The sequence below is a fragment of the Anomaloglossus baeobatrachus genome, chromosome 3 (genome assembly GCF_048569485.1).
Source record: "Anomaloglossus baeobatrachus isolate aAnoBae1 chromosome 3, aAnoBae1.hap1, whole genome shotgun sequence".
Taxonomy (NCBI): domain Eukaryota; kingdom Metazoa; phylum Chordata; class Amphibia; order Anura; family Aromobatidae; genus Anomaloglossus; species Anomaloglossus baeobatrachus.
Window position 1 is genome coordinate 27,875,906 of NC_134355.1, and position 27,167 is coordinate 27,903,072.

The window sequence follows — 27,167 nt, forward strand, 5'->3', positions numbered from 1 at the left end:
CGGCTTCCACCTGCGGGGTCTCCACTTTTTGATACTTCTGGTGACGGGTAAGTCAGGTTTATTTACGTAGGAGTCGTGACGCCGCTCACGGTTTGCGGTCAGGGTTATAGATGGCCACCGCTGCTGGTTTAACGAGCTTCTGGGGCTGATGGGGTCAGCAGCTGGATGTTGTGGCCTCCTGTGAGTGAGGCGCGCCCCAGGGGCTCAGGTGTGTGAAACAACAGGTCCCAGAATAACTCAGTCACAGTCCAAAATGTCTTTCAACTTGTTTACTCACTTTCAGATGTTTTTGTGAGGTAACCCGGGCGATGCTGAGATAAACCAGGTGGAACCAGGTATCCTCTAGGCTGGTCTAAGGGTAACCGTTAACTCGCCTTCCTAGCACTTCTTGTTTCAGATAACCCCTGACTTGAAATTCCGTGGGAAGTCGCTACTGCCTTTTCTCCCCTTTTTGGTCCGTTTGCTGGCAGCGTGGACCAAGGTGGATAGCTTCAGGCTCAATCCCCCTTATGGGTCCCCTCGTTGCTGCTGAGGCTCGGACTCTAGTTGGTTGGTGAGGGACTTGTGGTTCCCTTCACCGGCAGGTTTAGCAGATCATTAAATGGACGTCTACTCTAGGGACCTGTTCCCCGTGCGTGCCTAGTTACCAGGAGTCCCCGTACTCGACCAGCTGACTTCCTCAGCGTCTTTCTGACTGACTTGCTGGTGACCGTTCTCCCCCGCTAACGGCTACTACATGTGCAGGGTCTGACTAGCGTGTCCGCGCACGTCCCTCTCTCTTGCCACCTTTTTCGCTTCTCTACTATGAGACTGGCTAACTCCTCCTACTTTCCTTACAGAACTCCTCCTACTTTCCTTACAGCCGCTGCAACCTAGCTTCCAGCCCCTCCCCTACACCCTTAGATGAGATGTGGAGGAACACCCCATCTTGGGTCTGCCCAAGGGTCCCCTCTAAGGTGTGGGAGACCTGGTTGCTATGTGTCTGTGCGTACACGCCCTATTCCAGCCTTTGGATTACCTGAAAGTAGTGACCCAGCATGGGTGCAGTACTCAGTGGCGCCTGACCAGGTCAGGGGCGCCAGACTTTCTTCTCCTTCTCCTTTCTGTCCTGTCTCTGTCCTGCTTCAGCCACCTCCACTCTGTTCACTCCACTCTCCTCTTCTGACCCTTCCGGTCCTTTCTTTCTTGTGCTCTACACACAACAGCATCTCCCTATCTGCCTTGTAACAGGACGTTCCTTCTCCTATATCTTTTCCTGTGCTGGGGACCCTCCTCCCCTCACTTAGCTCCTGTCGCTCCCTCAACATTCCCTCACCTTAAAGGCCCTAGTGGCACCTAGTGGCAGAGCCGGATACATTACACAGGAGAACTCATGCATCAAATACAATGCAGCAAAACACAGAACAATACAGTACACTAATCACAGACAGTTGCAGTACTCCTGGCCACCACATCAGCCTGGGGGCGGTAGGGTCCTGGTCACCCTATTACATTACATTACTTATCCTGCAGTGATCCTCAGTTATCTCCAGTGTTCTCTCACCCACCGCACTATTACATCCAGTTTTATGCCTCCTCATGTTGGATGGAAGGATTCTGCCAGTTATACATCCGGATCTGCTCTTCTGTGCGACGCTGCTCACAAAGGTCACCATTTGAAGACCCGCTCTTCATAGCCTGTTGTTGACAGCCACGAGCCACACATCGCAGGCCTGGGGGCCGCAGGTTGGAGACCCCTGGTCTACAGGAATAGTTAGGAGCGCAGGGAGCTTTCGTGCGGCCTCTTATTCTCAGCAGTGATGGGGATCGGGAGTTTGAGCCTCCACCAGTTACACTTCTATGGATGATCTACCAGACAGGTAATGTTCACCATGAAGACCAGCCCTGCCCGTGTGTTACTGTGTAATATGGAGGTCATGCAGTACTCCTCCACTTCACACCTCCTAATACTGGAAGGACATTGATAAGCGGAGCTGTTATATGGTTTCTGGCCATTTCTGCCTGTGATAAAGACTAATTCTAGGGGGATTTGTAGCAGAAACTGGGGGTGACATCAATCTGCTTGTCTGATGGGATGAATCTGATTATTGTTATCAGGAGCCATCAACTCAAAGTCTGAGGGAAGAAAATCATGGCCGACCACAAAACCTGTGATCAGTATATACAATATATTATGTGGCATCTACGGTATATACAGATCTGTGTATGACAGCTGGGAACAAGCGGAGGGTAAATATATACAAGACAGTAACACTATTACTATACTGCACCCCAAATATCCTGGGGTCACCACCTTCCATACTAAATATACAGTCAGGATGAAGGAGACTCGTACACACGGCCAGTTATATAATAACAGTGATATTTATTCACTCATATAGCGCCATTAATTCCGCAGCGCTTTACATCCTATCAGTAATGTCTTTGGAGTGTGGGAGGAAACCGGAGACCCCGGAGGAAACCCACGCAGACACGGGGAGAACATACAAACTCCTTGCAGATGTTGTCCTTGGTGGGATTTGAACCCAGAACCCCAGCTCTGCAAGACTGCAGTGCTAACCACTGAGCCGCCGTGCCGCCCATGTGCTGGATAATGGCAGCATGTGCCGTAGATGGCGGTGGACGCAGCAGAAGAGTCACTTACTCTGTGATTGCATCTGACTGCGGAAAGTAAAGAGAACAGAGACCGAGCCCGGAATCTGCCTCGTACTGAGGAGCGTCATCTGCTCCTGACATGGCGGCCGCCACATCATTGACTTGTCATAGTCGTCTTCCCCAGCCGTACCCCGTCTTCATTGTGGGGGCACAGCGGACCCCCCGCTCTGGAGCAGTGATCTGTAGAAAGAGGAAACAGAACTGGTCATGGAGCAGCCGAATATTACACATCAGAGAGGGGCACACGATTTACCCCCGGTCACTACCACTTATTATATTCTTCTTACCTGGGATATATTTGGGTCCATGGGTCCCGCGTCTTGGGGGTTGTGCTTGTTCTTGTTCACGCCCCTGTGTTCAAAATAACAGAATACGCTTTATAATTCTGCATTGATCAATCTCATACTATATTTTTCGGAGCTGGAGCTCCGTTTTTCTCATATACAGCTCTGAATTCTCTGCTCTCTGTCACTGGTTATAAATCTGGGTGCCACTAGAGGGAGTAGTGGAGCCTGTGCATTGCAGTGAATGGGAGCTCCCCCTAGTGGTGGCTGCAGGCAGGTTATTAATGGACACTAATGATCACTTCTCTCATATTCCAGGAGAATCTTAACTCTTCTGTGTCAGCACAATGTGGCGTCATGGCCGCTGTTATTATCAGCTCCTGTCATTAATCACATCACACACTGATGATCTTACCTTATGTGAGGTTTTGTGGTCGCTCGATGTGACCCGTCTCTGGTCGGGAGTCACCGCTGAAACCAGGAGAGGGTCGGACTCTGCGCCTCGCTTTCTCCATTACACACTCTGGTGAAACAGAAAACACATAAATATATTATACAGAAAGTGACAGAACCTCAGTATACAATGAGGATACAAGGAGACAGACACTCCAACATATCTGACAGGAAACCTGTCCTTAGGGGTACTTTGCACGTTGCAACATCGCTACCACTATATCGTCGGGGTCACGTCGTTAGTAACGGCGCCGGTAGCGACATCGCAACATGTAAATCCTAGGTGGAACAATGAACGAGCATAGAAGCGTACAATCTCGCTGATCTATGTCACGTCGTTCATTTCCATAATGTCGTTACACCTGCCGGTACGATGTTGTTTGTCGCTCCTGCAGCTCCACACATCGCTGTGTGTGAAGCTGAAGGAGCGACAAACATCTCCTTACCTGCGTCCACCGGCAATGCGGAAAGAAGAAGGTGCGCGGGATGTTATGTCCCGCTCATCTGCGCCCCTCCGCTTCTATTGGCCGGCCGATTAGTGACGTTGCGGTGACGTCACTGTGACGCCGAACGCACCTCCCCTTTGAAGGAGGGATAGTTCGGCAGTCACAGCGACGTCGCCGAGCAGGTATGTGCATGTGAAGCTGCCATAGCGATAATGTTCGCTACGGCAGCATTCACCACATATCGCATGTGCAACGTGGGCGTAGGCTATCGCGCTGGACATCGCTAGCATCGGCTAGCGATGTCGCAACGTGCAAAGTACCCCTATCACATAGCAACCAATCAAAACGCAGCTTTCATTCTACCAGAGATGTTTAAGGTCTGCAAGCTGATCTCTGATTGGTTGCTATGGACAGTGTTGGCTGCTCCTCCTGCTCCCATTCTCTACCAGTTATTATATTCTTCTTACCTGGAATATATTTGGGTCCATGGCGACACACCGACATTTATTATAGCCGTGTCCTGGGGGTTGTTCTTGTTCACACCCCTGTCTACAAAATAAAAGACATCACTTTATAATTCTGCATTGATTAATCTCATGCTATATTTTTCGGAACTGGAGCTCAGTTTTTCTGATATACAGCTCCGAATTCTCTGCTCTCTGTCACTGGTCATAAATCTGAGTGCAACTAGGGGGAGCAGTGGAGCCTGTGCATTGTGGTGAATGGGAGCTCCCCCTAGTGGTGGCTGCAGGCAGGTTATTAATGGACACTAATGATCACTTCTCTCGTCTTCCAGGAGAATCTTCACTCTTCTGTGTCAGCACAATGTGGCGTCATGGTCGCTGTTATTATCAGCTCCTGTCATTAATTATATTGCGCACTGATGATCTTACCTTATATAAGGTTTTGTGGTCGAACGATGTGACCCGTCTCTGGTCGGGAGTCACTGTTGAGATTAGGTGAGGGTCGGACTCTGCGCCTCGCTTTGTTCATTACACACTCTGGTGAAACAGAAAACACAAATATATTTATACAGAAAGTGACAGAACATCAGTATACAATGAGGATACAATGAGACAAACGCTCCAACATATCTGTCAGGAAACCTGGCCATACACATAGCAACCAATCAGAATGCAGCTTTCATTCTACCAGAGATGTTTAAGGTCTTTTCATGGATGTGACCCAGTGGCGTAACGAGAGTTTGATGGACCCTGATGCAAAATTTGGACCTGGGCGCCCCCCCCCCTCCAGCTTACCTGTGTTCCACTATGCATCTTTCCCTCAGCACCTGGTTTTCCTATGCTGTTATACATCGTACACTCACAACCCAGCTTTCCCATGCTCTGCTATACATCTTTACCTCATCAGCCAGCTTTTCCATGCTCTGCTATGCATTTTTCCCTCAGCACCCAGCTTTCCCATGATATCAGAGTATGGGAAAGCTGGGTTCTGAGAGAAAGAAGTATAGCAGAGCATAGAAAGCTGGGTGAGGAAGGAAAGACCCTCTTTCCCTCAGCAATCAGCTTTCCCATCCAATGCTTGTATCTATATCCCTCATTTTCGTATATGTGTCCACATCCTATTATTACATGGCCCCCATCCTGGTATTGCATAGCCCCCATCCTGGTATTGTATGGCCCGAATCCTGATATTACATGGCTTCCCTCCTGGTATTACTTGGCCACATCCTAGTATGATATGGCCCCCATGTTGGTATTATATGGCCCCTCCATCCTAGTATTACGTGGCCCTATTCGGTTGTTTCAAGGCCCCCATCCTAATTTTTCATGGCTCCCATCCTGGTATGACATGGCCCCCATCCTGGTATGACATGGCCCCCATCCTGCTATGACATGGCCCCCATCCTGCTATGACATGGCCCCCATCCTGCTATTACATGGTCCCCATCCTGGTATTATATGGCCCCCATCCTGGTATTACATGGCCCGCATCCTGGTATTACATGGCCCCCATCCTGGTATTATGTGGCCCCCATCCTGGTATTGCATAGCCCCCATCCTAGTGTTATATAGTTCTGCCCCTGATGTGACCCCTGCCCTCTGATTGTCCCTGATATGTTCCCAGCAAAGGAATCTGGGAATGATTGTAAATAATGAAGGAAAAATCCCTTTTGAATGGAAAGTTATATAAATGATTAATCCTGTAAGAAGGAACTTACGTGATTTAGGGTTTGCTGAGGGCGTCCATTGTGATCCAGCTCTGGGCCTCCAAGATGGCGAATTTACTCGCTTTGTGCTCTTATTCTAATAAAAAGTAAAAACAATAACGATCACACCCCCAATAATGGCAGCACCCCCCCCCAGCCACCATATTTCTACATTCACTATATTGAGGCATAATGGAAATTCCATGGTTACTTACCGGTGCAGACTTGTCTCTAGGCCCAGGGTTGTGCCCGGTTGAAGGTCGGGGCGGTCTTTTGGACCGTCATAGACTCTACATGTCGTTTATAGACATGGAGTCACTTCTGATAGACTCTACATGTCGTTTATAGACATGGAGTCATTTCCTGACCATTTTGGGAAATTCTCTGATCCTGCCGTTCTGCAGGCAGGATAGTAGATGAGCTCTCATCTTCTCATGCTGGAACCGAGCTGTGGGGTCACCGCCATCTGCCAAAAACTCGTAGGCAAACGCTGTAGCAAACACCCCACAGTCATAGCCGTTTTTCTGCTGATCCACATTGAGAAAGCTCAGATGTTTCAGGGGCTCGTCAACCACTTCATTGTACAAGTTGATAATCTGCTGACGGATGGATGGAGACAGTTTTCTTCTATTGATACTGTCGGCCACCAAGATTTTGCCATCTTTGAAGCAGGTAGTCAGCCAGTGCACCCTTTCCTCATCGTAGTGGATTTGTACGGCATTCTTCAGTACGCAGTACCCTGGCACTAAAAGAACCGCCGGGGGCTGCAGGCCATCAAAACCCTCAAACTGATTCTGCAGCAGCTCCTGGGCCATGCTGATGATTTCGTCGTCCAGCATGCCCGCCGGGCCTTTGCTCCTCAGGATGGATAATTGCTCTGGAGACAGGTTGTCCTCCTGACTCCTGAAATCAGTCATCTCGACTGGTGGAGTCTCCCGTTCCGGGGATCCTCCTCTACATAGATCCGAAAAGTTTTCTGTAGCGGCTCTTTTGGCCGGTGGCAGCATCTTGGACTGAATGTCCTCGGTGGTTGATGCTTTTCTCTTCAGACTGTCCCGGGGTCTTTCTTCTGGCAGTCTCTCGTGTGTATCTCCAGCACATTCTGGATGTGCAGGATTCGCTCCACTTTTTGCAATGCTGGAAGTGGATCCAGTATCACCTACTATGTAGGTTGGGCTCTTCTCACCTCGGTCTTGGCTGATGACGTCGTCTTCACGTCTTTTTCTTGCAACCAGCCTGAAGCTCCTGATCGCTGGAACGGTGGCGGATTTCATGGCCAGGAAGACATTTCCCATCAGTGTTGTCCTCTTGCGATAGGATTTCTTAAGTCGGGTCACAATTTTGGAGCCAATTGACAAGCAGGATGAGAGAGCCTTGACCAGCAGCCGCTGGCCATAATGTGGACGCCTATGCATCCTCATGATCGCGTTGAAATCGCGTTGAAATCGCTTTGAAATCGCGCTGAAATAGCGTTGATTTATTTCTCCTTCGTATTCCTGTAGCTGTGTGCAACCAACAACAGGGAGTCACGAAAAACAGCTCTGGCCTGCGCTCAGGCTTTACATAGAGCAACCCCATTGTGATGTCATAGAGCGGAAGGTGACATCAGAGTTCCATTAGATTGTGACATCACAGCCCCAGCCCCGGCTGCTAATGGCTGATGTATGTATGATGGGGAAGAGACCTCACATTTTTATTTTGTTAAACAATCCAAATCATTTTTCGAAACTGCGGCTTATAACAAGAAAATATATGGAAATGTTATGAAATATACAAAAATGACAATAATTATATTTTTTTTATCAATTTCTACAACTCCCAATAAAATATGTATTTTTAGATAAACCTCTGGGAAAATTCCAGCTTTTTATTTGATTGGTACAATATCCTAATACATGTGTTTTTTTTGGATATAATTTAATTATTGGTTAGATTAAGTGGTTTAATTGTATGAAATTACATGAACAGTCTTCTTAAAGGGATAGCGACCTCAATATGCCACAATATGCGACTTTCCCTTTGCACAGATCTTATGCACTTAATATATGGAATATTTATTTTTTTGTGCAGATTTGCACTTTTAAAGGGAAAGTGACCCAAATCCTTTTTTCTCTTTGCACAGAATTTATTCATTAAATATTACTAAATATCTTGTGTAAGATTGCACTAATGGCCCTTTTTTTGCAGCTAATTGATAATTTTGACATATTTAACAGTTATAGCATAAATTCCCTAAAACATTCAGTATTGTGAAAGGGATTGATACCTATGAGATATATTCAATACATTTAAGCTATAAAGAGACAATATATATGTATGTATATATATATAATCTCATGAAAATAAAGAAAACTCTTTGAATGAGAAGGTGTGTCCAAACCTTTGGTCTGTACTGTATGTATATATATATATATATATATATATATATATATATATATATATATATATATATATATATATTAGTATTATTAAATTATTGATAAGAATGGTCAATATCATTATAAAAATATATAATAATATTATAAATATTCCCATTAAGCGTTGGCACATGTAGTTAATGTAATGTAGCGGTGAGGACCTCCCTGCAATTGCATTAGCCTGTAAATATGTCACTATATGCTTTTTGAACAAAATATATTTCTTTTAATTATTTATTTGGTAAAAATATTTTTTTTCACCGGTATAATATAGTCTTGTGAGAAATTTGTGGTATTAATTGAAATACCATATATAACTATTGATGGGAGATCTCATGTGTATACACTGAGTTTTATCTGCAGATTTTCCGCCATAGAATTGCATAAAATGCAGACAATCCGCAGGGAAAAAACCCACAGATGTGTTTTTTACTGAGTTTCCACTGCTGAAAAGTACAAAAAATGAATAGATTTTGTACGGGACTCTGTTAATAACATTTTGTTAGTGTCAAATGCGAGGAATAATAAAAAAAAAAACCAAAGCAATTATACTTAGAATATGACAGACGGAAAAGAGATAAAAAAAAACAAACCGCAACAGCAAAAACACCAAAAAAAGATAATAAAAATACACTAAAAAAAATGCAATGAAAAAACACAAGTCGCCTAATTTAGCTAAAAGGTGCAGAAAATCTGCAACATCAAAAACAGAGCAAAACTCATTGCGGGAACGCAGCCTAAAGGCAGATTATAGGATCTATCTGACAATATACCGTATTTTTCGGACCATAAGACACACCCTGGTGTTACAGGAGGAAAATAGGAAAATAAAATTTTAAGCAAAAAATGTGGTCATGACACATAGTTATGGGGCGAGGATCTGCTGCTGACACTGTTATGGGGGTAATGTCCCCAAATTCTCTATTAAGGCACCCCATCGTAGTAATGATCCTCCTGCCTTTTATATGATCCCGATCCTTATATATATATGTTCCTCATCCTGCTATATACCGCCATCCTGGTATGTGCTCCCATCCTTCTATATACCGCCATCCTGGTATAGCCCCCATCCTGCTATATACCGCCATCCTGGTATGTGCTCCCATCCTGCTATATACCGCCATCCTAGTATGTGCTCCCATCCTTCTATATACCGCCATCCTTGTATAGCCCCCATCCTGCTATATTCCACCATCCTGGTATGTCCTCCTGTCTGCCTGCCCGCTGATGTGTGTGGAGCTGTGCACACAGTGATGACGTCATCGCTGTGCACACCGCTCTCCACACACATTAGCGGGCCGGCAGACAGGAGGACATCGCGATGCTGCAGGGATCAGTGACCGGTGAGGATACTTATTCACTGCGTCCCGTGCTGATCACTCCAGGCTGTAGTTGCCAGGGATGATCCCGCGGGCCGGCTGTTTAGTATGTGCGCACCCCCGTGGGATGATGGGCGTGCATATGAAATGAGCGGGCCCACGTGGTCATGGTAGGCACTGCTACAGCCTGCTCATGCTACCGATGACGCCCTGCACCACAGCACCTTCATTCCCTGCAGCCATGCTCTACATTCAGACTATAAGACGTACCCCCCACTTTCCCCCAACATTTGGGGGGAAAAAAGTGCGTCTTATAGTCCGAAAAATACGGTAAGGCGCCATCCTCCTGACGGTTTTCACTCTTTTCTTTGCTTCACATGGAAGTTTTATTTCCAGCAGCAAAGAACGATATTGATGGAGAGAAGACACGAGACAGATGGTAAGAATTTTCGTAAAGGAAAACTGAGCTTTTTTGTTGCAGAATTTTTCTAATAAATCTGTAACAATTGTAAATATAAAATGTTCATGTTTTTCTTCCACTTTCAGTTGATTTTGGTAGAATTATTTTATGTTTAATAACATTTTGTATTTTTTAGGAATTTATAGATTTTTATTACCAGCCTATCGGTGATCTCGCTTCTCCTGAACCTATGTAGGTTGTTGGATTTCCACCTCCTGCACTGAGAACACAGCATGACTGACAACACACAGCCATTAATGTCTAAACTGCTGGCCACAAAAGTGAGTACACCCCTAAGTGAAAATGGCCAAGTTGTTCCCAATTAGCCATTTTTCCTCCCCGATGTCAAGTGACTCATTAGTGTTACAAGGTGTCAGGTGTGAATGGGAGGGGCAGGGGTGTTATATTTGGTGTTATCCCTCACACACTCTCTCATACTGGTCACTGGAGGACAACATGGATCCTCATGGTAAAGAATTCTCTGAGGATCTGAAAATAAGAATTGTTGCTCTACATAAAGATGGCCGAGGCTATAAGAAGATTGCCCCCACCCTGATACTGAGCTGCAGACGGTGTTCAAGACCATACAGCGGATAACAAGACAGGGTTCACTCAGAAAAGGCCTCGTCATGGTCGACCACAGAAGCTGAGTGCACAAGCTCAGCGTCATATCTAGAGGTTGTCTGTTCAGAATAGACGTATGAGTGCTGCCAGCAATGCGCCTCTGCAGAGGTTGCAGGGGTGGGGGGTCCGCCTGTCAGTGCTCAGACCATATGCTGTACACTGCAGAGGTTACATGGGTGAAGGGTTCGCCTGTCAGTGCTCAGACCATACACCGCACACTGCAGAGGTTACAGGGTTGGGGGGGTCCGCCTGTCAGTGCTCATACCATACACCGCACACTGCAGAGGTTACAGGGGTGTGGGGTCCGCCTGTCAGTGCTCATACCATGCCCCACACACTGCATCACATTGCTCTGCATGGCTGTTGTCCCAGAAGGAAGCTTCTTCTAAATATGATGTACAAGAAAGCTACAGTTTACTGAAGACAAGCAGACTAAGGAGATGGATTACTGGAACTGTCCTGTGGTCTGATGAAACCAAAATAAACTTATTTGGTTCAGATGGTGTCATGTATGTGTGGCGGCAACCAGGTGAGGAGCACAAAAACACATTTGTGAACACAGACAGAAAAGTGCACCTGTGCCAGAACAATATATGGGCCCTTAGCAGTGCAAGAGCTCATTATAATGGACAATTCCACATGCTATGGAGGTAGAAATTGGCCCCCTTTCCTCTTGAGACCCAGTGAGGCCACACATGCTGCCCCAATGACACATCCACCCCTGCAAAGACAAGTGTCTCCTGCCTACAGTCAGGTATGGTGGAGAAGTGTCATGGTTTGGGGCTGCACGAGTGCTGCCGGCTGTGGGGGGAGACAGATCATTGAGGGAGCCATGAATGCCAACATGTCCTGTGACATACTGAAGCAGAGCATGATCCCCTCCCTTCATATTCCATCATAATAACGACCCCAAACACCTCCAAGACGACCACTGCCTCACTAAAGAAACTGAGGGTAAAGGTGCTGGACCGGCCGACTGTCTCCAGATCTAAAACCTATAGAGCAGTTGTGGGGCCTCCTTATAACCTCTGTAACCTCTGCAGTGTGCGGTGTATGGTCTGTGCGCTGACAGGCGGACCCCCCACCCCTGTAACCTCTGCAGTATGCAGCATATGGTCTGAGCACTGACAGGCAGAACCCCACCCCTGTAACCTCTGCAGCAATGCTGGCAGCACTCATACGTCTTTTCTGAAAAGACGACCTCTTGCTATATCGCTGAGCACATGCACTCAGTGTGGCACCCCTGAAGCTTCCGGTGCCACAGGGTATTGTATCCAGTAATAGATGCAGTGCTAACCTCGGATTCCTGGAAGACCAGTGCCCGTAAAACACCAAATAAACACACACACACACAATTCCCCTTTCCCCCAGACTGGGTAACAGGCTAAGGATGAACCTGATGGATGGCCACCTATTGGTTGGGGCTCATCCAATCCACTAGTCAGAAACCTGGGAAGGGGAGGGGCCAGTCAGTTGGTTACATCTTGGAAGACAATTAAGTCGACGGACAGACAGTGTGAAGTGACCTGTGGGGCTATAGGTGGACGGTTGCCCTGGAGAGTACGGTGTGAGTACTCACGGGACCGAGCACCGGCGGGGTGCAGATCCCTAGTTCAGGAAAACGCTTCAAGCTCACCTGATAATTCTGCCCGGTGAGGGAATCATCAAGGTTCCTCACCACGTTAGAGTCCGGAGCACAGCAGCAAATAGAGAGCCCGGGAACAGGGACAGTGGTCCTACCCAGGAGAGGAGAGGACTGTGACAACAGAAAGGGACCCCATAACGCTTCAGGCTACGGAAATCCACCAACTACAGACGGGTGCATGGAAATAAAGTTCACCAGGTTACAACACCGGCACTGGGAAAAAGGAATACCGGATTACCTGAGGTCCAGATTGGTAGAAACCAGCACCAACCGGGTTACAGCTTTGCGGAACCAGCAAGTAAAGTACCAGTTAAACCGCAGCCCCTGTGTCGTCTGAATTCTTCCTGCACCCCTGCACCACAGACTCTCATCCTACTACAACCACCATCATTTACCCACTGGGGCCTAGCCCTACTTGCGGAGGGCCATAACATCAAAGCTGCTCCATACTATCAGCCCCAGCAGCGAGAGACTTTGCAGCGGTGGCTTCCCTATCTAGCCGCAACCCACAACTTGGCATCTCTTAAAAACATTTTATTTATATTTTCCCTGTAAATATCCCTTTTTAAGTGACACCCAGGGTCACGGAACTGGGCATCGGCCATTAACCGTGACTTCTCCCTGTGAACCAAGGCCCGAGACAGAGTATCCCATTGCCCTGGGGTGCGTCACTCAACTTCTGTGGTCGACCATGACGAGGCCTGTCTTGTTATACCGCTGTATGGTCTTGGCCACCGTGCTGCAGCTCGGTGTCAGGGTGGTGACATCTTCTTATAGCCTCGGCCATCTTTATGTAGAGCAGCAATTCTTATTTTCAGATCCTCAGAGATTTCTTTGCCATGAGGAGCCATGTTGTCCTCCAGTGACCAGTATGAGAGAGTGTGTGAGAGATAACACCGAATGTAACACCCCTGCCCCCCCATTCACACCTGGAACCTTGTAACACTAATGAGTCACATGACATCGGAGAGGAAAAATGGGCACAATTTGGCCATTTTCACTTAGGGGTGTACTCACTTTTGTGGCCATGAGTTTAGACATTAATGGCTGTGTGTTGTCAATCATGTTGTGTACTCAGTGCAGGAGGTGGAAATCCAAGAACCTCCATAGGTTCAGGAGAAGCGAGATCACCGATAGACTGGTAATAAAAAATATAAATTCCTAAAAAATACAAAATGTTATTAAACATAAAATAATTCTACCAAAATCAACTGAAAGTGGAAGAGAAACATGAACATTTTATATTTACAATTGTTACAGATTTATTAGAAAAATTTCTGCAACAAAAAAGCTCAGTTTTCCTTTACATAAATTTTTGCCACCAAGACCCAGGACCGAGCATCCCATAGCCCTGGGGTGCGTCAATCGTGATGCTGCAAGGAACGGTGACCAGCTCCACACAGGTCAGCGGCGCTGCTACTGATACAGACAGAAGGACGAGCAATGCTGCCTGGAGTGAGAAAAGGTGAGTATAAACGTTTAATTTTTTTTGTGTGCCACAAGATGCATGCCATACACCAGGATGGGGGTATAAAGCAGGATGGGGGCTATACCAGGATGGGGGTATATACCAGGATGGGGGCTATACCAGGATGGGGGTATATAGCAGGATGGGGGCTATACCAGGATGGGGGTATATAGCAGGATGGGGGCTATACCAGGATGGGGGTATGAAAGCTTAAGAAAAAAGTTACTTAGAGTGCCACATACCATAATAAATAGAGTCCAAATCATATTTCATGCATATAAAAAAAGTTTTATTAGCGACAAGAAATACACAGGGGTTACAAGGTGATACGTAAAAATATCTACGCTCCTTGAGAAAGCAACAGAGCGAAACACGTGTCGGAGTGAGGGGCCACGGACAGTTTTCCTACCACCCTGAATATTGGTAAATATACTAGCTAATAATCACGTGCTATATGTTTATCCTGCCTCTTATATATGCTTATGATTATGTGCCATGCCGACTTGCCCATTGGGGCTGAATCCGGAAATTCTATGAATTATTTAAATGTCGTATAGTCTATTTATTTTGAGGAAGGATTTTAAACTTGAGATATTTATTGTTTAATTACCTTATATACTTTTAGTATTTATATATCTTTGAAAATCTATGGATTCCAGCACTTGAGACAAAGCGGCATTGCCACTATAGCAATTACTTATGAGGCTTTTGGTTTACTTTGGCACAAAAAAAATATAGATCTGGGTGGTAATTACTCTAGTCCCCATAAAATTGGTACAGGGGGACTGTATAAAACGCTATTCTGTTTGTGACCCTGTACGTTATACCTATCACTTAGCACCTTTTCTTGCTGTCTATTTATGAATTTTAAATTGAATATATACGGTATATGTGTGTGTGTGTATATATATATATATATATATATATATATATATATATATATATATATATGTATATATATATATGTATGTATGTACGTGTATATCAATATATATATATATATATGTATATATATATAAAATGAATATATATATAATAAATATATATAATAAATATATATGTATAGTCTCTTTTATTTTATCAGTAATTTAATAATACTAATATATATATATATATATATATATATATATATATATATATATAAAAAATATATATATATATATATACCGTATATATATATATATATATATATATATATATATATATATAGTCTATCGCTTAAATATATTGAATATATCTCACAGGTAGCAATCCCTTTCACATTACTGAATGTTTTAGGGAATTTAACCTATAACTGTTAAATATGTCAAAATTATAGATTAGCTGCCAAAATTTTTCTATTGGGGTAGCTATCCCTTTATAAGGGCCATTAGTGCAATCTTACATAAACTATTTAGTAATATTTAATTAATAAATTCTGTTTAAAAAGGAAAAAGGATTTGGGTCACTTTCCCTTTAAAAGTGCAATATGCACAAAAAAAATAGATATTCAGTATATTAAGTGCATAAGATCTGTGCAAAGGGAAAGTCGCATATTGTGGCATATTGAGGTCGCTATCCCTTTAAGAAGACTGTTCATGTAATTTCATACAATTAAACCACTTAATCTATCCAATCATTAAATTCTATCCAAAAAACACATGTATTAGGATATTGTACCAATCAAATAAAAAGCTGGAGTTTTCCCAGAGGTTTATCTAAAAATACATATTTTATTGGGAGTTGTAGAAATCGATAAAAAAATATAATTATTGTCATTTTTGTATATTTCATAACATTTCCATATATTTTCTTGTTATAAGCCGCAGTTTCGAAAAATGATTTGGATTGTTTAACAAAATAAAAATGTGAGGTCTCTTCCCCATCATACATACATCAGCCATTAGCAGCCGGGGCTGGGGCTGTGATGTCACAATCTAATGGAACTCTGATGTCACCTTCCGCTCTATGACATCACAATGGGGTTGCTCTATGTAAAGCCTGAGCGCAGGCCAGAGCTGTTTTTCGTGACTCCCTGTTGTTGGTTGCATACAGCTACAGGAATACGAAGGAGAAATAAATCAACGCTATTTCAGCGCGATTTCAAAGCAATTTCAACGCGATTTCAACGCGATCATGAGGATGCATAGGCGTCCACATTATGGCCAGCGGCTGCTGGTCAAGGCTCTCTCATCCTGCTTGTCAATTGGCTCCAAAATTGTGACCCGACTTAACAAATCCTATCGCAAGAGGACAACACTGATGGGAAATGTCTTCCTGGCCATGAAATCCGCCACCGTTCCAGCGATCAGGAGCTTCAGGTTGGTTGCAAGAAAAAGACGTCAAGACGACGTCATCAGCCAAGACCGAGGTGAGAAGAGCCCAACCTACATAGTAGGTGATACTGGATCCACTTCCAGCATTGCAAAAAGTGGAGCGAATCCTGCACATCCAGAATGTGCTGGAGATACACACGAGAGACTGCCAGAAGAAAGACCCCGGGACAGTCTGAAGAGAAAAGCATCAACCACCGAGGACATTCAGTCCAAGATGCTGCCACCGGCCAAAAGAGCCGCTACAGAAAACGTTTCGGTTCTACGTAGAAAAGGATCCCAAGAGTTGGACACCCCACCAGTGGAGACTCCACCAATGGAGACCCCACCAGTGGAGACCCCACCAGTGGAGACCCCAACAATGGAGATCCCAACAATGGAGACCCCACCAATGGAGACCCCACCAGTGCATATCCCACCAGTGGAGATCCCACCAGTGGAGATGCCTGATTTCTGGAGTCATGGGGACAACCTGTCTCCAGAGCACTTATCCATCCTGAGGAGCACAGGCGAGGAGGGCATGCTGGATGATGACATCATTGGCATGGCCCAGGAGCTGCTGCAGCATCAGTTTGAGGGTTTTGATGGCCTGCAGCCTCCGGCGGTTCTTTTAGTGCCAGGGTACTGCGTACTGCAGAATGCCGTACAGATCCACTATGATGAGGAAAGGGTGCACTGGCTGACTACCTGCTTCAAAGATGGCAAAATCTTGGTGGCCGACAGTATCAATAGAAGAAAACTGTCTCCATCCATTCGTCAGCAGATTATCAACATGTACGGTGTTGTGGTCGACGAGCCCCTGAAACATCTGAGCTTTCTCAATGTGGACCAGCAGAAAAACTGCTATGACTGTGGGGTGTTTGCTACAGCGTTTGCCTACGAGTTTTTGGCAGATGGCGGTGACCCCACAGCTCGGTTCCAGCATGAAAAGATGAGAGCTCATCTACTATCCTGCCTGCAGAACGGCAGGATCAGAGAATTTCCCAAAATGGTCAGGAAATGACTCCATGTCTATAAACGACATGTAGAGTCTATCAGAAGTGACTCCATGTCTATAAACGACATGTAGAGTCTATGACGGTCCAAAAGACCGCCCCGACCTTCAACCGGGCACAACCCTGGGCCTAGAGACAAGTCTGCACAGGTAAGTAATCATGGAATTTCCATTATGCCTCAATATAGTGAATGTAGAAATATGGTGGCTGGGGGGGAGGGGTGCTGCCATTATTGGGGGGTGTGATCGTTATTGTTTTTACTTTTTATTAGAAAAAGAGCACAACGCGAGTAAATTCGCCTTCATGGAGGCCCAGATATGGAACACAATGGACGCCCTCAGCAAACCCTAAATCACGTAAGTTCCTTCTTACAGGATGAATAATTTGTAGTCTCATATCTTCTCATTATATATAACTTTCCAGTAAAAGGGGATTTTACCTTCATTATTTACAATCATGCCCAGATTCCTTTGCTGGGAACATATCAGGGACAATAAGAGGAGAGGGGTCACATCAGGGGCAGAACTATATAACACCAGGATGGAGGCCATGTAATACCAGGATGGGGGCCATATAATACCAGGATGGGGGCCATGTAATACCAGGATGTGAGCCATGAAATAACAGGATGGGGGCCATGAAACAACTGGATAGGGACACGTAATACTAGGTTGGGGGGGGCATATAATACCAGGATGGGGCCAAGTAATACCAGGAGGGAGGCCATGTAATATCAGGAATGGGGCCACGCAATACCAGGATGGGGGCCATGCAATACCAGGATGGGGGCCATGCAATACCAGGATGGGGGCAATGTAATAACAGGATGTGAACACATATACGAAGATGGGGGACAAAGATACAAGCATGGGATGGGAAAGCTGATTGCTGAGGGAAAGAGGGTCTTTCCTTAATCACCCAGCTTTCTATGCTCTGCTATACAGCTTTCTCTCAGAACCCAGCTTTCCCATACTCTGATATCATGGGAAAGCTAGGTGCTGAGGGAAAGATGTATAGCAGAGCATGGAAAAGCTGAGTGCTGAGGGAAAGATGTATAGCAGAGCATGGAAAACCTGAGTGCTGAGGGAAAGATGTGTTATGATCCGGAACCATGGAAGATCACCATAGATCATTGGCAAAAAAGGTGACAAGAGAATTGGCAACTAATCTGGCCACCATCCCCTTACTAACCATCAACACTAGAAGTAGCTGAGGAGTGAACTAACATCCTATGCACCGCGGACCCAGCCGGAGAACTAGCTATCCTAAAGGAAGAAAAGATGAATAACTCTCTGCCTCAGAAATAGACCGCAAAGGTATAGCAAGCCCCCCACATTCAAAGACAACGGTGATATAGGAAAACACAATACACAGATGGATGATAGGATTAGCAAAGGTGAGGCCCCATTGACTAAATAGGAAAGGATAGGAAAGGGGCTGATGGTGGCCAGAGAAAAACCCTACAAAAATCCAAATGCCTGATAGTACAAAAAGCCCTCATGAACTCCGTCCTATATCAGGTGCTCTTGTCAAACCAATGAACAGAAAGCAGGAACAATTACAATTCAAGAAGCAACAAACACATGGACTAATAGGAGCAATACTCCAAACATAGCTGCAGGGAGCTTCCCAGCTAAGCACAGAGAGGGAAGATTCCTGCATGCAAATAAACTGAAAACAACCACAGTAAATGACAAACCCAGATAAGAACAAAAAGGAACAAAACAACATAAGAAAGAACCAAGCACTTATCTGGGGTAGATGTGGTCTGGAGCAAGATGAGAAGGCTGGAAAACTAAAGAACAAATGAGAACCGGCTCAGTCTGCTAGCAGACCAAGGTTTAAATAGGCAGAGAGTTAGCAATGGAAACGCCCATTGCTCCAACACACCTGGTCTCTGTCCAAACCATTCCTGGCCACAAGAGGGAGCCTCACAGCAGCTAAAGCATAACTGACATTCATAACAAAGATGTATAACAGAGCATGGGAAACCTGGGTTGTAAAGGCAAGATGTATAACACAGCATAGGAAAACCAGATGCCGAGGGAAAGATACATAATGAAGCATAGGAGAGCTGGGGGGATGGGGGGCCCCTGGTCCAAATTTTGCACCAGGGTCCATCAAACTGTAGTTACGCCACTGGGTCACATCCATGAAAAAACCTTACACATCTCTGGTAGAATGAAAGCTGCGTTCTGATTGGTTGCTATGTGTATTGGCCAGGTTTCCTGTCAGATAGGTTGGAGCATCTGTCTCATTGTATCCTCATTGTATACTGATGTTCTGTCATTTTCTGTATAAATATATTTGTGTTTTCTGTTTCTCCAGAGTGTGTAATGGACAAAGCGAGGCAAAGAGTCCAACCCTCACCTGATCTCAGCAGTGACTCCCGACCAGAGACGGGTCACATCATGCGACCATATAGTATGAGAATAACGCGGCTATAATAAATGTCGGTGTGTCACAATGGACCCAAATATATTCCAGGTAAGAAGAATATAATAAGTGGTAGGGAATGTGAGTAGGAGGAGCAGCCAACACTAGAGAGAAAAGAGAGCGGATTCAAAAGCATCTAGACACTTGAACGATGGGCCGAGGAGAACAGAATGGGGTTTACCAGGGACAAGTGCAAAGTCCTACATCTGGGAAAAAGAAATGTAAAAAGCACATATAGTATAGGAGGAATAGATCTAGATGATAGCAATAGGGAAAAGGACTGGGGAAAAATAGTAGATCCCAAATTCAACATGAATCTGGGATCTACAGTCCTTCATTATTTTCAATCAGTCCCAAATTGCTGGGAACATATCAGGGACAATGAGAGGACTGTGGTCACATCCATGAAAAGACAGTAGGCCTCATTTATCAACACTGTCCATAGCAACCAATCAGAGCTCAGCTTGCATACCTTAAACATCTCTGGTAGAAGGAAAGCTGTGTTCTGATTGGTTGCTATGTGTAAGGACAGGTTTCATGTCAGATATGTTGGAGTGTCTGTCTCCTTGTATCTTCATTGTATACTGATGTTCTGTCACTTTTTGTATAATATATTTATGTGTTTTCTGTTTCACCAGAGTCTGTAATGGACAAAGCGAGGCGCAGAGTCCGACCCTCTCCTGGTCTCAGCGGTGACTCCCGACCAGAGACAGGTCACATCGAGCGACCACAAAACCTCACAAAAGGTAAGATCATCAGTGTGTGATGTGATTAATGACAGGAGCTGATAATAACAGCGGCCATGACGCCACATTGTGCTGACACAGAATAGTGAAGATTCTGCTGGAAGACGAGAGGAGAAGTGATCATTAGTAATCTGCCTGCAGCCTCCACTAGGGGGAGCTCCCATTCACCACAATGCACAGGCTCCACTGCTCCCCCTAGTGGTACCCAGATTTATGACCAGTGACACAGAATTCGGTGCTGTGTATCAGAAAAACTGAGCTCCAGCTCCGAAATATATACTACGAGATTAATCAATGCAGAATTATAACGTGTTTTCTGTTATTTTGAACACAGGGGTGTGAACAAGAACAAGCACAACCCCCAAGACGCGGGACCCATGGACCCAAATATATCCCAGGTAAGAAGAATATAATAAGTGGTAGTGACCGGGGGTAAATCGTGTGCCCCTCTCTGATGTGTAATATTCGGCTGCTCCATGACCAGTTCTGTTTCCTCTTTCTACAGATCACTGCTCCAGAGCGGGGGGTCCGCTGCGCCCCCACAATGAAGATGGGGTACGGCTGGGGAAGACGACTATGACAAGTCAATGATGTGGCGGCCGCCATGTCAGGAGCAGATGACGCTCCTCAGTACGAGGCAGATTCCGGTCTCTGTTCTCTTTACTTTCCGCAGTCAGATGGAATCACAGAGTAAGTGACTCTTCTGCTGCGTCCACCGCCATCTACGGCACATGCTGCCATTATCCAGCACATGGGCGGCACGGCGGCTCAGTGGTTAGCACTGCAGTCTTACAGAGCTGGGGTCCTGGGTTCAAATCCCACCAAGGACAACATCTGCAAGGAGTTTGTATGTTCTCCCCGTGTCTGCGTGGGTTTCCTCCGGGGTCTCCGGTTTCCTCCCACACTCCAAAGACATTACAGATAGGATGTAAAGCGCTGCGGAATTAATGGCGCTATATGAGTGAATAAATATCATTGTTATTATATAACTGGCCGTGTGTACGAGTCTCCTTCATCCTGACTGTATATTTAGTATGGAAGGTGGTGACCCCAGGATATTTGGGGTGCAGTATAGTATTAGTGTTACTGTCTTATATATTTACCCTCCGCTTGTTCCCAGCTGTCATACACAGATCTGTATATACCGTAGATGCCACATAATATATTGTATATACTGATCACAGGTTTTGTGGTCGGCCATGATTTTCTTCCCTCAGACTTTGAGTTGATGGCTCCTGATAACAATAATCAGATTCATCCCATCAGATAAGCAGATTGATTTCACCCCGAGTTTCTGCTACAAATCCCCCTAGAATTAGTCTTTATCACAGGGAGACATGGAACAGAAACCACATGAGAGCTCCGCTTATCAACGTCCTTCCAGTATTAGGAGGTGTGAAGTGGAGGAGTACTGCATGACCTCCATATTACACAGTAACACACGGGCAGGGCTGGTCTTCATGGTGAACATTACCTGTCTGGTAGATCATCCATAGAAGTGTAACTGGTGGAGGCTCAAATTCCCGATCCCCATCACTGCTGAGAATAAGAGGCCGCACGAAAGCTCCCTGCGCTCCTAACTATTCCTGTAGACCAGGGGGCTCCAACCTGCGGCCCCAGGCCTGCGATGTGTGGCTCGTGGCTGTCAACAACAGCCCCCAGGCTGATGTGGTGACCAAGAGTACTGCAACTGTTAATGTTTGTGTCACGCTGTACTCTAAGATGTACAATAGCAGTACAGCGCAGTAATGTGGGACTGAGAGGATTCCTGAAACTATCTGAGAAGGTAGTTAGCTGATAAACCACTAGGGGGCGTAAAAGTGGAGGAAACGTATGAGCAGGGAATTCCCTAGCAGAGCTAATACTAGTCAAGCCCACCAGATGGCAGTAGAATCGTCAGAAAGCCGTGTCACAACATGAGGTCTTGTAAATACACAAGGGCAAAGTCTAAACGTGGTCAGAGGGAAGCAAATAGTCAGTAGCCGGGAAATCAGAGCCTAGAAGCGAGGGGGAAGACAAGACAGAATTAAGGTAAACAGATAAGGAACGAACAGGGAGACAGCGGGAGAGACACTGATGGAAACAGACAACAGAGGAGGTTAACAGGTCAGGTGAACACAGAGGTCAGGAGGGGCAGGGCACACAACAGGTCACTCAAGAGCAGAACACAGCAGAGCCAGAAATATCACTGGCGAAGTCCAAGAGAAACAGTGCCCTAATAAAGCAGCCTGACCTCCAGAACGAGGCAGAAAGGATTAACCCCTAACGTGACCTGCATCAGAAGGGAAACTAAAAAAAGGCTCAGCTCCAGCTGAGCCAGGAGTCAATCATGACCGTACCCCCTGCTCAAGGTGGGGCCACCGGACCTCCAGGTTTCCCAGGAAACCTTCTATGAAAGGCACGAGTAAGTCGGTCAGCATGGACAGATCGTGCCGGAACCCAGGATCGCTCCTCCGGTCCGTAACCCCTCCAATGTACTAAGTACTGAAGCGAACTACGGACCCGCCGAGAATCGATGATGCACTCAATCTTGTGTTCCATCTGACCATCCACCAAAACGGGAGGAGGGGGATGAGGACTCTCGGAAACAGAAGGAACAAAAGGCTTGAGCAGAGATTTGTGAAACACATTAGAAATGCGAAAGGACTGCGGTAACCGCAGACGAAAAGCCACTGGGTTGACAATCTCGATGATCTCATACGGACCAATACATTTTGGACCCAACGTAGTGGAAGGAATTCTCAGACGAATGTTTTTGGTAGACAACCAAACTTTATTCCCCACCTGAAAATTAAATCCTACCGATCGTCTCTTGTCAGCAGAGCGCTTTTGCCGCCCTAAAGCCACCTCAACATTATGCCGGACCTCCCTCCAAACCTCCTCCAACTGCTGAACTGCAGAATCAGCCCCAGGACACCCAGAATCAAGTCTGGAAAATTCACCGAAATGGGGATGGTATCCATAGTTACAAAAAAATGGAGTAGTACCCGTGGACTGATGGACCCGGTTATTGAAAGCAAACTCAGCCATAGGCAGTGAGGAACACCAATCGTCCTGCTGAGATGTAGCCAGACACCGCAGAATTTGTTCCAATGACTGATTAGTTCTCTCAGTCTGCCCATTGGTCTCGGGATGGTAAGATGAAGAAAAGGACAACTCAATACCCAGCCGTCTACAAAATGCCCTCCAAAATTTGGAAACGAACTCAACCCCCCTGTCGGACACAATGTTAATAGGGATGCCATGCAATCTAACTACCTGTTCAATAAACAATTTGGACAGAGTCTCAGCATTAGGTAATCCCGACAAGGGAACAAAATGCGCCTGTTTGCTGAATCTGTCCACCACCACCCAAACAACAGTCTTGACAGCGGAAACAGGTAAATTAGTGATAAAATCCATGGACAAATGAGTCCAGGGCCTATCCGGAATTGGTAAGGGCACTAATTCCCCGGCCGGCCGGTTATGGGGAACTTTAGCACGTGCACACGCATCACAAGCAGACACAAACACGGCGACATCGGAGTACATAGAGGGCCACCAAAACAACCTGGCAATAGCCTTACGAGTAGCTGAGACCCCCGGATGACCACCAAGCACAGAGTCATGAAATTCCTGGAGAACCCGTAATCGAAACTGGACAGGAACAAACAATTTGGCATCTAGCAATGAAGGAGGGGCCAATGCCTGTGCAACACGAATCTCAGCCTCCAATCCGGAGGATAAAACAGCAACGACTACCCCATGAGGAAGAATGGAGTAAGGAGGTTCGGGAGGCGAAAACGGATCCAAACTGCGAGATAACGTATCCACCTTAACATTCTTAGAACCGGGCCGAAAAGTAATGGGAAAGTGAAAACGGGAAAAAAAAAGCGACCACCTAGCCTGTCTAGGAGTCAACCGTTTAGCAGACTCGATGTTAAGGCTACTTTACACACTGCGATATCGGTCCCGATATCGCTAGTGTGGGTACCCGCCCCCATCTGTTGCGCGACACGGGCAAATCGCTGCCCGTGCCGCACAACAGCCGTCACACATACTTACCTGTCCGGCGACGTCGCTGTGACGGGCGAACCGCCTCCTTTCTAAGGGGGCGGTCCGTGCGGCGTCACAGCGACGTCACTGAAGCGTCACTGAACCGCCGCCCAATAACAGCGGAGGGGCGGAGATGAGCGGGACGTAACATCCCGCTCACCTCCTTCCTTCCTCATAGCGGCCGGGAGGCAGGTAAGGGGAGCTTCCTCGTTCCTGCGGTGTCACACTCAGCGATGTGTGCTGCCGCAGGAATGAGGAACAACTTCGTTACTGCTGCAGTAACGATTTTTAAGAATGGACCCCCATGTCGCCGATTAGCGATTTTGCACGTTTTTGCAACGATGCAAAATCGCTTATCAGTGTCACACGCAACGGCATCGCTAATGCGGCCGGATGTGCGTCACAAATTCCGTGACCCCAACGACTCCGCATTAGCGATGTCGCAGCGTGTAAAGCCCCCTTTAGACAGGTTTTTATGGTCCGTAATAACAGTGATCCGATGAACAGCCCCCTCCAAAAAATGCCTCCATTCTTCGAAGGCCAACTTTATGGCCAACAACTCTCGATTCCCCACATCATAATTCTTCTCAGCAGAAGAAAATTTTTTGGAGAAGAAGGCACACGGTCTTAAATTAGTTAAAGTAGCGGGTCCTTGGGAGAGCACCGCCCCCACACTCACCTCTGAAGCATCAACCTCCACAATAAACGGCTGAGAGAGGTCAGGTTGAACAAGTACAGGAGCAGTTATAAAACATTCCTTTAACCTCAGAAATGCTTCTATTGCCTGCGGTGACCACTCCCTAAGATCAGCCCCCTTGCGGGTGAGATCCGTGAGTGGTTTGACCACTTGAGAAAACCCTTTAATAAATTTCCTGTAATAATTGGCAAAACCCAGAAAACGCTGCAGACCCTTGAGGTCTCTGGGTTGCACCCAATTATAAATGGCTTGTACTTTTCTGGGATCCATCCGAAAACCATCAGCAGACAGAATAAAACCTAGAAAGGTAATTTCTTGGACACAAAAAGTACATTTTTCAGGTTTAGCAAATAGGGAATTCTCCCGTAACCTATGAAGTATTGTACGTACATGATCAATATGAGACTCTTTGTTGGACGAGAAGACAAGAATATCATCTAGGTACACAACCATAAAACGGCCAATAAATTCAGAGAAAATATCGTTCATAAAATTCTGAAACACTGCAGGAGCATTAGTAAGGCCGAAAGGCATGACCAAGTTTTCAAAAAGGCCCTCTGAGGTAAGGAATGCCGTATTCCACTCATCCCCTTCCTGAATGCGAATGAGGTTATAGGCTCCCCTGAGATCAAGCTTGGAGAACCATTTAGCTCCAGATAACTGATTATAGAGGTCCGGGATGAGTGGAAGTGGATAGGTATTTCTCACCGTGATCTTATTAAGTTCCCGAAAATCGAGGCAAGGGCGTAGGCCACCATCCTTCTTCTTAACGAAAAAGAACCCAGCAGCAACAGGCGAGACAGAAGGACGGATGTGTCCCTTACATAAACTATCGGATGTGACGACATGGACTCTCATGGGTTAAAGTTTCTTAAAATCCAGCCAGACAGCATGATAGATTGTCTATAGACGGGGGGAGAAGTCCCTCATTGTTTTTACAAGACTCTTGTTGACTCAATGTAATTGTGTTGGCCACTGAAAGCCAGACGTATTGTTCTCCAGACTTTTTCAGTAATCATTGTATTGTAGTTGTGTATTGATAATGTAATTACCTTAGTAGCCATTGTCTAGTCGGTGACTTGCCGACTCCATGTAGATATACTGAGTCTTTCTATGCACATCATTTAAATGAACATTATCCATGCAGCTTGAAATTCATCCAATGGGAGAAGCAATCTTGTCCAACCAATCGATGAGGACGCAGTGTATCCTAAGGGAAGGTTATGGCTATAAAAGGGACTTCTTTAAGCCACCAGTGTTGATGAAAGTTGATGGATGCTGATGGATCCAGTCTAAGCTCTTTGGAGCTGACTAGAGGATCAGGATATCTTTTGGCTTCAATCTAGGGACTCCGGATCCGGTTGGAGACCATATCCACAGCCTAGGGATTTCGACTCCGGCTGCCAGGATTGTAACATCATACCAGGACTACCTAAGGAGGACACTCAGGTTGGGACAGTTCAGTCACCTGTTACAGACTTTGCAGACCTCACACAGCTTCCTAAATCTGGCGTTATTCCTTTCTCGGTGGGTGCCCGCCAAAAGCGGGGTGCTGCTGGACTGGAGTAAGCGGCCCTGGAACCTCTGAGGCATGGACATTCTAAATCCCTGGTGAGCCAGCGGAAGGGTGAGACTCTGTTGCCTGTTACATTTGTGTTTTGCTGGTTATGTGTTATGTGCCGTTAATTGTTTGGGGATCCAATAAAGTCTAATTATTGTGGTTCCCTCACCCTGTGTTGCCTGAGTAGTGTTACGCCCACGGTTAAGGAGGCCAGCGTTCAGTTGGGATGAGCCCTGAGCCACGCTGTCTTTCTAAAGGCGGCGGATTTTAGTGGACGAGAGCACCCACTGAGCCCCGTGTCTCCACAATTGGTGGCAGCAGTGGGATACTACTCAGCCTGGTTTACCCAGGGGAGCTGCAGCGGACTGGTGTTTTCGGACACCGTCCAGGGCTCAACAACCAGGGAGGCACATAAGCATACCCAGCAGGCCATAGGGGAGGCAT

The 27,167-nt window shown here is 46.1% G+C and overlaps 2 protein-coding genes across 4 annotated transcripts in view; one reads left to right on the top strand and one right to left on the bottom strand.

Moving 5' to 3' along the window:
• Positions 1-2,375: 2,375 nt before the first annotated feature.
• LOC142295950 (uncharacterized) overlaps positions 2,376-27,167 on the bottom strand; it is a 56,369-nt gene continuing 31,577 nt past the window's right edge. The window contains exons 1-7 of one of the 3 annotated variants that reach the window (XR_012751570.1): positions 6,224-7,526; positions 6,021-6,105; positions 4,732-4,839; positions 4,306-4,387; positions 3,355-3,462; positions 2,943-3,006; positions 2,376-2,835 (exon numbers count right to left, since the gene is read on the bottom strand). The gene's annotated coding sequence lies outside the window, so the exon portion shown is untranslated. Of the gene's footprint in view, positions 2,836-2,942; positions 3,007-3,354; positions 3,463-4,305; positions 4,388-4,731; positions 4,840-6,020; positions 6,106-6,223; positions 7,527-27,167 lie in introns of those variants that run through there. The other 2 variants (XR_012751571.1, XR_012751572.1) reach the window with 2 other exon arrangements.
• On the top strand, positions 15,948-21,353 carry LOC142294901 (uncharacterized). The gene is made up of 6 exons (XM_075337965.1): positions 15,948-17,397; positions 17,520-17,604; positions 19,577-19,735; positions 20,323-20,430; positions 20,765-20,828; positions 20,936-21,353. The coding sequence occupies exon 1, from the start codon at positions 16,057-16,059 to the stop codon at positions 17,254-17,256; it is 1,200 nt and encodes a 399-aa protein (XP_075194080.1). The 5' UTR covers positions 15,948-16,056; the 3' UTR covers positions 17,257-17,397; positions 17,520-17,604; positions 19,577-19,735; positions 20,323-20,430; positions 20,765-20,828; positions 20,936-21,353.